We start from the raw sequence: 14,079 nt of genomic DNA on the forward strand, positions 1-14,079 counted from the left end.
CTGCCGTGGTCATTACTTATGATCACAGGATTAGGAGGGTCTGACCCGTGTGGCTGTGTCCCTGCCGTGGTCATTACTTACAGTCACAGGATTAGGAGGGTCTGATCCGTGTGGCTGTGTCACTGCCATGGTCATTACTTACTATCACAGGATTAGGAGGGTCTGACCCGTGTGACTGTCCCTGCCATGGTCATTACTTACTATCATAGGATTAGGAGGTCTGACCCATGTGGCTGTGTCACTGCTGTGGTCATCACTTACGATCACAGGATTAGGAGGGTCTGACCCGTGTGGCTGTGTCCCTACCGTGGTCATTACTTACTATCAGAGGATTAGGAGGGTCTGACCCATGTGGCTGTGTCACTGCTGTGGTCATCACTTACGATCACAGGATTAGGAGGGTCTGACCCTAGGAGGGTCTGATCCGTGTGGCTGTGTCACTGCCATGGTCATTACTTACTATCACAGGATTAAGTGGAGCAGAAAGTTTTCTCCCCACCTTTTTCCAGTGTTGGAATTTAAGCACCTGTTCTCACTTAGCTTCACTTACATAACATGCCAGTGCTTGGAACGGAATAACTGACGTATTGCTAGCTAATGCAGGTTTTCTCCAATTATGAGAATTGCTCCAGTTTGGTTTTCAGATAAGAAATGCATCATATTTATTTCCAAGGACAGTTTGTGTGGCTAATTAATTTCAGCTGTCAATTAGACAGGATGAAAAATTACGGTATTAATATTCTTGTCATACTGATTCCTCACTGCCCTTTCTCTGCAGATGAAAATGGCAAATAAGTGCTGCTCTCCTTGCGACCAGGTAGGACTTGTGTTTTTAGCTTTATAATATAACAAGTATCCAAAACAGCCTCTTTTCTTTGTTTGAAATTTGATTTGGAAATTTTGGTAGGCAAGCGTTAGCACACAATCCAGACTGCACTTGGGGGCCTCTGCACCCACATTAAACCCACAGAAGTGTTCCTCCTGACCCCTGTGCTTGCCATATGTGGGGTAGACAATTTATCTACTGGCAGTGGGGTCAGGAGACATGACCTGAACAGTGAGCTGGCTGTGACTGTCTTAGCTGAGGGGGGTTATGAGGAAGACACACCTGCATGCTGTGAAATCGCAAACATTTTCTTTCTCAAGCATTTCTGAGTCGTTTTTCTTGGAGGAAAGCTTTACTTGGGAAGCTTCATTTTTATGAGGCCTTTGACCCAACAGAGGTTATTGCAGCTTGATGGGACCCTGCCACCCCCAAATCCAGGCAGGATGTTCACTGGTGGCCAGTGCTGCCTGGTCCTGTGCTCAGAAGGAAGGATCTCCCTGTCCATCATCTCAGCTGGTGACATAGCTGGTCTTTGGCCCCAGGGCACTCACATCCCATGTCCACTTAGAGCTGTCTGTGATGCTTAGACTATTCAAGTGTCAGGCAAATAAACATTCAGGCCATCATATTATGCTGCTTCTGTTTGCTTTTTAATAACGTTAAAGTTGAAGCTGCAATGTAAGTACAGACTTTTTATTTACCATTAATTGGTTTTCTAGTCATTTATTTTATAGGTTTAAGGAAGCACGCATCGTATCCTTGAGAGAATTGAGGACAATGTGTTTAGTTTGCTTTAAATACTGCTTGTAAGTACTCTTTAAAGAGTGCTCAGAAACAATCTTTGAATTCAAGACAGAAGACATTCAGAAGAGTAGGTCCCTGCCAATCAAATGTTTACTGAAAAAGACAGGAAATTAGGCTGTTTTTAAATTAAACTCCTCTAGTCAACATTTTAAAATTAGAATAGAAACATTAAGAATAGTTCTTCTAAATAGGAATTTATTTTTTTTAATTTTTCTAAATTTAACATCAACTATTTCTGTTTTACACTTAGCTAAATGAGCAATTAGTTCTTTTGTGAGTGATATTTCCATAAATGTGTTTAAATTAATATAGGACACAGCTTATATTTTTATACTTAAAATATCATTTCATTACATATTTTCTACATAAAATGTTACTTTCCTGCTATGCTCTGTGCTCTTGAAGCCTCTCCATTATGTGCCCAAACATGTAATTTTCTTTTGTTTATTTATCAAGGCCGACACCACAACAGACCAAATTGATGGCTGTTGTCTCCTTGAATAATTCAGCATTTTGAAATTGGATTTTTATTAGCACAATGTCTCATGAGATTGTTCTTGTGGCCGATCAGGCTCTTCTAAGACGTCAGGAGGCACCTGGGTGTTTGTTGCTGTTTCTCAGTTTGCCCCCAGGGGGCCAGCTTCTCCTGCCCACCTGGTGTGACCCTGCAAACAGATGGTGCCCATTAGATAGTGATGTGTTTATAGGCCTCAAGCTTTTTGGTTTTTCAAAGAACACTTGGGTTGTCAGTCGGAGAGAGGAGGGCTCTGGCGGTCAAGGCGTGTCTGGGTTTGCTTAGAAACTTACTGGGGCTTCTTGTCACCAGAAAGTGAAGGGATAGGGCCCAGAGCAACACGGGCTCTCCACAGAGTTCAGCTCCTCCAAGACCCCAGGCAGTGGTGAGCCTCGTGAGATTCTATTGCCTATTATACTCAGTTTGTGTGACGTCAGTCTTGAAGGCTTTGTATGACAAGAACACCTGGGCTATAATCACAGCAAAGCCCTTATCTGGCGTTTTGATTTTAAAACTCCCCACCTGAGCCTGAGCTTTTCGATCTAAGGTCTCTATTTACCTCAGAATTTCTACACAACTTTGGATTTACTCCAGGGCTTGAATTCATACTTTTGAAAAGAAATATTAGTGTTGAACTTCACTCTGGAGGAAGAATAAAGAGCAATCCCTGTGGTGACCTAATGTGTTTTTGGTAGAGGATTATTTCTCATTTATCCCAAACTGCATACTTTATAAGGATTTTAGTTTCGACTTATGACATTGGGCCCTTTAAAAACAGAAAATTCTTTTTCTCACTCTTAACAATGAAGTCTTGCTTTGGGTATGTAAGGAAGAACTAATATGTAAATAAATGAGAAAAGAAGGTGTTTGACAACTGCTGAAACTGGCAAACAGAAATAAGAAGGACCAGAGAGTGACACAGAAGGCTCAGCCGACAGACTCTCTACCCTGTAGGGACCATAACTGGAGCACATTGTCTGGGACAAAGACCCACTGAGCGTGACCGCAGGACGACAGGGGTGGTCTGGAATTGTCCCAGGCAAAGCAGGACGTGTGCTCATCCTGCTACAACAGCAAGTGTCTCTGGGTGTTTCCGTGCTAAATTTCTTCTCAAATAACCCAAATTTTAATTTAGGGAGATATTGATGTTTTAATAACCAAATCAAAAGAGAAAACCTTAAATAACACAGGCAATTCTTGCTTTTTCTGGATATGGGAAAAGACCGGGTGTCTATCTATCATCTGATGGACACTGTACTGATTATCTTGACTGATTCAGAAGAAAAGAAAATTAATTGCCTACAGAAATGGCATCAGAAAAATAAATGAAAGTATCTGTCTTTATCAAAATGATTATGTTCTCTTCATTTAATTCTGGGGATGCAATCAGGAAGGTGTTCCTAAGAGTGGATTTTCACTTTTAGAGCATGTAATAAGCCATTAGAAAATTCATAATGTAAAAGATAAAATTAGCTTCCTTTAAAATTATTTATGACCTGGGTACGTCTAAAAGGAATTCCTAAAGCAGCCAGTATTTCCTTCCACCATAGCAAAGCTATAACGCGTGTCTTTGCTAATTGCCCTAGGTAGAATTCAATTATATATGGGGTTTAATTAAGTTCACCTCCAGCTGACAGCTAGTTTGGATTATTAACAACCTGTATTATTGCCATTTGGGGCAGTGAAGTAGGTCTTATTCACTCTTCCATGTGTAATTCTTGCTGAACCAAATGGCATGCACTGTGCTGACCAGAAAGAAAAATGGCAGACAGAACGCTTTGCCAGCCCGGAGGACAGGCAGCCAGAGTGGAGGGGAGAGGCGGACCCTGGGTGCTCAGGGTGCTGGGTGCCTGGCCTCACTCTGCCCCTCATCCCCCTGCAGCGCCTCTGCTCCCGACCAGCAGGCTCACACGTGCTGAGCTGAAGTTAGGCCCCTAAGATCTGCTGAAGGGGCACTTGCTGCCATGCCAGAGGAAGAATCCGTGCTTGCCCTGTGTCTGTGACTGTCACAACCCCGTCTTAAACTAAGTTCCAACATAGCAGACTTGGCAGCAAGCACACGGATTCTGTCTCCACAATCTGATGGTAATCAATGAAAGAAGGGTCTTCTGCTGAGCCCCCTGAGTACAGCAGACACACCTGCCCCTGGCACACGCAGCACTCCAACGGCTCAGAAAGGGTCTCACTTGCACCCTCATAACCACTACTGTCTGTAAACCGTCACCCAGTATTCAGTGCCTCTTAGCGGGGTTTGTTGACACGCTCTGGTGCCGAGGGAAGCTAACTAGCAAACCCAGTCAATTCCATCTGCCCAGCCTCATGGAACGGAGGTGTATTTCTTTCTGAACAAGCTATCGGCATAATATTCTTTACCTCATTGCATAAAAGTCCCCAGGTTTGACGTTCATTGCTTTTGTGTAACTGTACTTAAATCCTATCTTAAACTATATAGATTATGCAGGAGTGAGTTAGGAACTGAGTAAGCATGCCTGGGATTCAAGTTTATTTTAGAAATCTCAAGCATCTGCTAAATTAGCTATAAGATGCATTGTTTTAAAAAATGGAACTTGAGCCATCTTATGCTTTATGTCAGTATTAATGACAGTATTATAACCAATAAAAATACATCTACATAAACTAACCAGACAAACAGAGAAAGTCTATCAATTAGATGTTTTTAACATAATCTGTATATTTGAAACCATATTAGTGCAGAAGACATTCAAGGAAGTTCTATTTTAGTGGTTTTGTGGGGTGCTGGTGCCTTCTGATCAATGTGTAGCTTGCCCTCTGCTTGCTAGCCCTGGGGGGGCTCCCTATGGTCCTCTATTAAGTTCTCACCTTACTATGCAAGATAGGTAATGAAAGAAGTCCCATTATGTGATGAAAAAGGAGGCTCAGCAGTGTCAAATGTGTCCAGTATCACATCCAAAATAAAATTACCATGTGTTATTATAATATTAACATCATATCACATTGATACCATTCTTAAGGCTTCATAGGACCCAAGGTAAACCCATTAAGAACTTACAAGTTCATTAACCAGTCAAATATTTGGGTTTCTTTAAAAGTCTCTATATATGTAGAACAGCCTGGTAAGACCTAATTACAACCTTGAATGTGTCAGATAGTTTTTAGCCAACTCTCAAAATCATGGTTGTACCAACGTCCCACCCTGGTGACCACACTCTGCAAAACAGCCTTCCCTGAAGTTCTCTTTCCCACCACTAGAAACACCACAGACATCTGGTAGTTTCATCCAGCTTGTTCACCTGCTGGGAAGTCTATCGTCAGGCATAAGAGTGAGGACTGCTGGTGGTTTGTCAAGTACAAAGTTGAGTCAGGAGATGCCCCACTTGCACCCGTGCTGCTGGGGTCAGAGGGCTCTGGCATCTCCCGCCAAGGGCACAGAGCAGGTGTGTGAGAATGTCCTGGGCGTGGCTGGTCCCACCCTGAAATAGCTCATGGGTCAGTGTCATTTGAGAGAGTGGCTGGGATGAGACCACATGAGACCTTATTTTTAATTCTGTTTTAATTTTATATTGTTTTAAATTTTTACTGCACAAGAACATGTTGATTAATTGGTTTTCCTTACAATAGAAAAATGATGAGAAAATTCCAGTGAAATTGCTCCTACTACTTACTCTAAAGTATATGTTACATTAGAATTTTAAGTTAAGGATTTTTTCTTCAATATTAGTTTGTATTCATGTATTGAATTCTTAAATTATATTACTATTTTTATGTATTGGAATTATATTCAGATTGTTAAAGTTTGCATTTTATTTCATGAGATAAAAATATTTCATACTAGTTGTAAGACTCTTTCTGTATTTTCATTGTTGTTAGGAAGTTGAACTGTAAAGAAAAACAATGCTTTTTCCACATATGCCAACTGTAGAAGTGAAAATTAAATTAATCACAGCCTTATAGAAAAATCTGAAGTACTGACCCTAATAGGATGGAATTGGTGCTGGTTTGTAAAAACTGCTTGTAGCAAGGGCGGCACCTGTGGCTCAAAGGAGTAGGTCACTGGCCCCATATGCCAGAGGTGGCGGGTTCAAACCCAGCCCGGGCCAAAAACACCTGCTTGTAGCAAACACCCCCAATGCAGCTGAGAGATCTGGCCTCCCCAGAATGGAAAGCATTTAGAAAGCAGCTTGTACGCAGAGCCTGGCCTGACTTAGAACTCTGGGTTTTTAACTCAGGACGTCAGACATTCCCACTGTGTCTACTTGATTGGAAACAACCTGGGGGTTGATCTAGGCGTCCCCACGTCTCCCCAGTCCCCTGAGCGGAGTGTGCTGTTGGGTGGGGCACAGCATGCTCCGTGTGTGAACTCTCTGCTCCTGTGTCTCTGCACCATATTAAGCTCTGGTTTTTAATTTTCAAAGGTTTCCCTCTGCAGGTTGTGCATATGGGGTGGGTAAACGAGAGACTCCAGGGAGCCGACTCCTCCCAAACCTTCAGATCCAAGTTCCTGGCCCTGAAGGGCTCGTCGGCCTACGTTTTCGGCACTCCTCCGGTAAGGAGTTCTGAGGTTTGGGGCAGGGGCTCTGGTCGGGGTCTTCCTAGGAGAGAAATAGCAGTGAAACCCGGCTTTGGAAGAGGCAGAGGCCGGTGTGCGGCCATGGCATTCTCTCCACCTGCCAGGTAGGAAAGGAGCCTGCTTGTGGATTGACTGCCTATTTCATACTCCAAATGCACAAATTAATCCATTTTTCTTCATTTAAATAGTCATTAAGATATTATAGAGTTCTCCTGCTCAGAGGGTGGGGGTGAGACAGCTCCATGTCTTAGGAGCATCAACTTTACAGCTGAAGAATCCGGAACAGTCAAAACACAGGCTCCTCTTCAGTCATTTCTAATTTAAGGAACAAGTAATGATGTTTAAAAAGCTGTTATTTCCCCCATAACTTCCAAGTTTTTATTAAACAGCCTTTTTTAGGGGGCCCAAAATATGAGTTTAATGTTGAGTACTCTAGTTCCAAGTTCCCACCCACACCATTATCCCAACACTGACCAAATGGACCGTGAGTAATCTGCCTAGAAGTTTATCAATTAAGGCAATTGTACTTTTGGGGAGTCTGACAATCAGAACCGCAAACGAACAACAAACCTCATAGCTTCAGATACCTAAAAAGTTTGGACACAAATTACATAAACTGTTGATGGAATTTTATTCCAATAAAAGTAAATAAAAGGACCCATTCAAGATAAGAATACACTGCATGTTTTCTTTTCATTGATCAGCATAGTTTTAAGTGAGCTTTCTACTTGGGAAATAATATTAGATTCACAGAAAAGTTGTGCACACTCGCAGGGAGTTTCTACGCACCCCTCGCTCAGGTCCGCACAGTGCACATCTCACACACGGGCACATCTGGTCACTGAAACATTAACCACACGCTCCACTCAAACTCTACTGGTGTTTTCACTAAATACACCTTTTCTGCCTGAAGTTGTAACGTAAAATACCACATTGCATTTAGCTGTAAGTTTTTTTAATGAAATAGCTCTATAAATTTACTGCATCTAAAGGCATCTAAGTACTTGAATAAATAATGATTGAATTATCCTCGAAACAAATGTAGCAATGTCCTTTAACATTTGCTGCTGATCTGCCCCACGTTTTGAAATTCAAGTCCTAGACATGAACATCCGAGTGGCTGAGCTGGTTCTGTTTTAGAGTAGAGCTGCAATATTTGTGTGGGTGGTCCCAGAGGCCTTGGAGACCCCAAACAGGCGGCCCAGGCCTCATCTGCCCGGCCTGCACTGGGGAAGGCGAGCAGGGCCTGGTGTCCTAGGCATTGCCATGGACGTGGTCAGCCTGCCCCAGCGTGGTGTTTGCCCTGTGGCCTTCTGTGGACCCCTGGGATCCTGAAATCCTGGCAACATCCACAAGCCAATAACTGTTAGAAAAACAGCCTGAAAAGAGCTGAGAAGGTTTCTTTATCATGACATTATTTGATTATTGTTTCAATCAAGTGAGATATGCCGAGGACACCAGGTTTACTGATAAGTGTTGGATTTGGGGTCGGAGCCCCGCAGTGTTGCCACAGAAACTGAGTTACTGCCGAGCTTCCCATGGTGTAAACGAGAGGAGCCATGAACAGATGTTTTTATGGCAGGGACGCTCAGAGCAGCCACGTTCCCACTCGTGGTCTCTTTGGAGTCTTCTTTCACACCTGAAGGGCGTGTGTAAATAAAACTGTAAATAAATGTACTCAACTGACGGTTATTTTTGATAACTTGATTCTAAACCCTCTCCTAAGAGATTGTGGATTGTGTTAACTGTTCTTACTACCAGAATATTCTTACAAACAATTTAAAGTATCTGGGAAGGGGGGTGCACTTTCCACGTGTTCTCCCTGTGGTGGGTAACCAGCCCTTTGTTTCTGGCAGGGAAACTCCAGGCGAGCTCCTCTGGGATGTGGCTGAACTGAGCTGGGAAGGCCGTGCCTTACCCAGCACTGTGAGAGCCCCACATTGTTGCTGACTAGTGTGACTTCCCTGTCAGACCCCGAAGCCTGGGCTGCTCCCCACACCTGGGTCCTTACCCAGGTCCACCCTGAAATGTATCTCTGGGGTGCCGCCAAGGCCCACATGTTGAGTGCTGTGCTCCCAGTTATCCCCCGCACTCCCATAATTCATTTTAAATTTGCTCACTTACCTGAAAAGGCAGTTAACATGGCTGAGCGACTTCTCCCCAGGGCTCAGGTGCATACTGGGAGCCTCTGTCTGCATGTGACTCTGAGATCCTCATTCAGAGAAGCCCTAATGTTTCTGAGTCCAAGTGTTAAGCTCAGCCTCTGCGTCTTCATCCCGGTGCCCACCATGGTGATAGAATCAGCTTCCTGGTTTGAATGTCCTTCCCCTGTGTGAAATGAGGCTGGTCTGGCCCTGGCATAAAGGATTGTGCCACCTACATTGGATTGACCAGTGTGGTGTCCACACGGGAAGGAGCCGCAACCTGGGATCTGAGAGGAGAGGAGGGTACAGAGGCCCCAGGACTAGGATGAGGCTGGGGTGTGGCAGAAGTCCCCACAGGCAGATACATGTGCCGTGAAGCACAGTCACCTGTAGTTCATGACAGAACCAGACACTACAGACTCATCACCAAAACAGTGAGCTGCCAGCATGTCAGTCAGCCCACGGGGCTGGGGGGCGGAGGGGGGGGGGTGGACAACAAAAACTGTCCATCGGCAATTTAACTACTCAGTTCTCTGAAGTATGAAAATTTTGTTACTGTCAAGTAAACATGTAGTTTCACACAATGTGAATTTTTATTTCAAAATAGCATAGGGTACACATATTTTTGTTGACATGTATCAATTGGTAATGCTTGAGTCAGGGGTGTAAGTGTGCTTATCACCCAGACAGAGTTCACTATAGCCGCTAGGTGGATTCTCAGCCCTGCTCCTTCCCCTCCCCCCCCCACCGCTGGGTTTCTTCCGAGTCTCACCCCTCTGTCATGGCTGTGTAGTTTTCCGTACTACACCTAAACCACATTGTGCTAATCCACTCATGAATTCATTGGCACCTGGGCTGATTGACATCTTTGCAATTGTGAATTGTGCTGCAATAAGCCTTGGAGTGCGGGTGTACTTTTGCTAAAATAACTTCTCTTCCTCTGGGTAAGTACCCAGTGGTGGGATCGCTGGCTCTAATGGGAGGTCTGTTTTTGGTACTTTCAGGAACCTCCACACTGTTTTCCACAGAGGCTGTGCTAGTTTGCAGTCCCACCTAAGTGTCCAAGTGCTCCTTTCTCTCTCATCCATGCCAGCCATCTATTGTTTTTGGACTTTTTAATAAAAGCCCTTCTAACAGGGATAAGGTGATGCCTCATTGTGGTTTTGATTTGCAGCTCCCTGATGATCAGTAATGTTGGATGTATTTTCATATGTTTTTTGGTCATTTATCCACCTTCTTTGGGAAAGTTCCTATTTATGTCTTTTGCCCACTTTTTAATGGGGCTCTTTGGTTTTTTCTTGCTGATCTGCTTGTAGATTCTGGTTATCTATTGATATATAGCTTGTAAATATCTTTTTCCATTTTTTTAGATTGTCTATTTGCTTTGTTGATTATTTCCTTAGCTGTGCAGCAGCTTTTTAATTTAACTGTAAGGTCTATATTGATTCAATGAATAATTTTATATTTATACTTAAGTTTTCTATTTTAATTTTTAAGTTTAAATATAAAATTGCTCATTGTATCAACGTAGACCTCACCATCTACAATGCCTTTGAGTATAGCTGTGCTCACAAAGCACACATAGACACACGCATGCATACTCAGACCATGCCATGCTGGTGGGCTGGTGTAGACCAGGGAGAGTGTCCTGGGCTGGGCTGCATCTTTATAGGGTGGAGTGTGGACAGACAGCACGAGGAGAGTCATGAGCAGCCTTAGGTCTCTCCATCTTGAGTTCCAGCAAGGAGCTGGTCCTCCGTGTAAATGTCAAGGGCATCAGTGCCCAGGAGTCCCCCAGGCTGTGAGGCCACGTGATGTCCACATTCCCTGATGATCACAGATGAGGAAGCCGCCCGTTCCCCCCAGCTCTGGATGGTTTCCACTGTTCTCCGGCGGTGTTCAGTCCCACTCAGTAACATACAGGAGAAATGAAAAACTGGAAGTGGCAGGATTCCAACGGCTCCATCTAACGGTTACCTGAATTTACTGGTTTATGTGTGTAATTTCTAATGTTGTTATGTAATTTTAAATTTCTGGTGTCTTAAAGAGCCATCACTGAATACCACCTATAAAACGAGAATAAATTATTGTTAATGCCCATTAGAGAGGGTGGTTATGAGATTACAATAAGTAATCTATTGTAATAGCACTAATATGCTAGTGTATAGAAGCACTAATGTGCTTCTATAAGTAATAGAAGTTCTCTCTATTGATAAAATAATTAAAATGCAATCTGTGTACTTTCCACTGATCTGGTGGCTTCCTGGCTCTGGCAACCTGGCCTTGCACCTGACAGAGGAGATGCTCCCTGGTTACAGGCTGAGTCACCTATAAACAAGTATAGAGCATCCTCAAGTTTCATAGTCATGCTACATGTTTTGGAAACATCACCAGATCCTTTCTAAAGAGAACAAAAAGGGAAAAATCCAGATTTTGGGGGGAGGGAGGTGGTGAGAATAAGACAGCAAATCTCAAAAGCATTTTCTGGTTTAAACTTTCAAATCAATTTTGAGTAAATTCCAAGAGAAATCAGAAAACAGACTGCTTAAGATTGTCTCAGACTTTTGCAGTTTATAGGAAAGACAGGATGAGGGCAGGTGCAGGGCCCCCATCCTGGGTCCCCTACCTGGTCTTCCGGGAACATCCCACCAAGCTTTCTGGACAGGAGAGCTCAGAAGTGGTGTCCCCACTGAGAGAGTGTGTGGTGTCACTCAGCAGCTCCTAGGCTTTCAGAAAGATTTTTGAGTTCACATCATTAAAGGTAAAAATGACAGCTGTTTTTATTTCTACTTTAATAAAGAAAAAGTATGTAAACAGTTTCCTACTAAGATTGAATGATGTTAGATCTTGGAGCACGTACTGTGTCAGCATGTGTGTGAGAGGTGGACAGAGATCGGGAAGGAAAGCACCCAACACAAACGTCCAGGGACTCAGCGTGGGAAAGCAGGATTTCCATGTCTTTATATTTTGTGCCATGTACATGTTTTAACACATATCTATTTCCAAAGGCAAACACACTAGAAGACTAATGTGCTTTCAAGTGGGCAGGTTTTGTGTTAAACATTTAAAGCACATTAAATAGCATAGCAAGAGAGTGCCCTGAGTGGATGGCTGGCAGGCGAGCACCCCAACTGGGTGGCCGGCAGGAGAATGCCCTAACTCACCCAGCTGTTAGTAAGGGCCACAGAGGTTGGGTCTGAGCTGAGTCTTAAGAAGCTGTGGAATTCAGATAAACAAGGAAAAGGGCAATGAAGAGAAAGAGCTGCTTCTTTTCTAATTTATCAATACAAATATTGATACATTTCCATTCACATGCTTCCGACATGGTTTCCAGCAGGTCTCAGAGTGGACACATTTCCTTCAGAAAGACACGGTTCCATCTTAAAAGTCTGAACATCATTTCTGAGTCTCTGGTAAAGGCACATTCTCTTCCCTGAGTCAGTCATGACGGTGGAGACAGTGAGAATCGTGGCCTACTTAGTGTGAGGAGGGCACCTACCTGGGCTGGGAGCATATCGGACCTGGGAGCTCAGGAGTCGGGTGCAGAGGGAGCTTCCCCAGGGGAACAGACATGGTTATTGACAGGAACCGTGAAAGGGAGGATGGCAACAAAGGCAGCAGATGACGTCCAGTGTGGCTGCTGACAGACGTGCGGTGAACACGGTGGGATGAGCGAGGAAAGAGGTGTGAATCCCAGATAGGACTTAAGGGCCTGCTGTCCTACCACATATCAATAACAAGCTAGAAAAATGCATCTGTCGTAACACATGGATCAGAATGTGACATTTACTAAACACGCCAATCACAGCCCTGTCAGGATGGCGAAACCTAAAAGCTGTCCTAGTGTCCACCACAAAGGCAAAGCCTGCAAAACGATAAATTCACATGGAATTCTAAACGATCAGTACAATTTTATCTCTGAAAAACATTTAATGATGTGGTAAAATGCTAATATTGCAGGCTGATGTATTTTGAAAGGATATAAAGCCATAATATGGATAAAGTGTATTTATAGCAATGAGTAAGCCATTGAGGGAGGATGAATCTGAATAGTGTGTTTAGCAATTTTTTTCCCTCTGTATTTAGATTCTCCAAACATAAGCAGCACTGTCATGAGTGGGAGGGTGAAAAATGGTGGGCACGTGCTTATTTATTACCTGGTAATAAAATGGTGCTGGACACCTATGTGGGGCCATGACACAGAATGCCGGCCACAAGGGGGAGCCGGGGGCTGGAGAGCAGGAGAGAGGAGGAGGTGCAGGGCGAGGGACTCGGGGACACCCTACTGAGTTCAGGGTGACACTTCATTTCAGATGCCATCAGCATCGCTGGACTCCACCCTCCACTCGGGAGGAAGGTACTGGAGTCTTTGGTTTTTTAGCCCTGAAATACACATTTTAAGCTATCTCTGGATAATTCTAGATATGACTCCTTGGGCTTGAATGTTGTACTAGATGAAAAATAAACTTTGAGTGAGCATTCTAGTCGCCCTCTCACTTTTAAAGTATACCCCTCCCTTTCTTTCCTTTCCCATTTTCCTTCCTTCCCTCCCTCCTGTAGGGGATAAGATCCTTTTGCTCAAGACATGGCAGTTCGCCTCAACGTGCTCTCTCAGGAATACTGTTTCCGAGAAGCGTGTCCTTGAGGATCTGAGCCTCTGCACTTGCCTATTGATGTGCAAGAATGTGTAGAGTGACTCTCCCTAGGGGACGTGGAGAAATAGCCGAGATGAGCTGGAGGATGGAAAGACCAGTTTTGGAGCATTGGGTTCTATTCTCTGCATTCCTCCTTCATTAGCATTATAAGGTGTAACTTTACCTTGGGCAATCGAGGACCGACAGCCAGGCTCCAAAATGTTTTACTCTAAACAAAATCAATTGTATATGCGTTCCTCAGCCTTCACACTAAATTGTAATCTCAAATGGTTGCTTCTTCACATTACTTGACTTCTTTGTAAATGTGTTAAATTCTTACTAAATGTTGGAAAGTATAAAAGATAGTCAGTAAAGTTTAGCGGGGCCGCCGACCAGAGCGAGTCCCAGTCTCCCTTGAAGATTCATTCCGTTTGCAGTTCTTTCCCCTGCGTCACTGGATCAGAAGCTCCAGGAACCCACACGACACCCACCCTTCCTTCCTTCCTTCCTTCCTTCCTTCCTTCCTTCCTTCCTTCCCTCTCTCCCTCCCTCCTTCCTTCCTTCCCTCCCTCCCGGAAACAGAAGCACATTCTGCTATTTTGCTACAG

General features: G+C 43.9%; 1 protein-coding gene across 1 annotated transcript in view; it reads left to right on the top strand.

Moving 5' to 3' along the window:
- The window catches only part of SNTG2 (syntrophin gamma 2), a 192,357-nt gene that overhangs the window by 96,437 nt on the left and 81,841 nt on the right, over window positions 1–14,079 (top strand). The window contains exons 11-12 of the mRNA XM_012810587.1: window positions 779–817; window positions 6,553–6,669. Of these exons, the coding sequence (XP_012666041.1) occupies window positions 779–817; window positions 6,553–6,669 (156 nt within the window). The remainder of the gene's footprint in view (window positions 1–778; window positions 818–6,552; window positions 6,670–14,079) is intronic.

The sequence above is a fragment of the Otolemur garnettii genome, unplaced genomic scaffold (assembly GCF_000181295.1).
Source record: "Otolemur garnettii isolate 467f Iridium unplaced genomic scaffold, OtoGar3 scaffold00139, whole genome shotgun sequence".
Taxonomy (NCBI): Eukaryota; Metazoa; Chordata; class Mammalia; order Primates; family Galagidae; genus Otolemur; species Otolemur garnettii.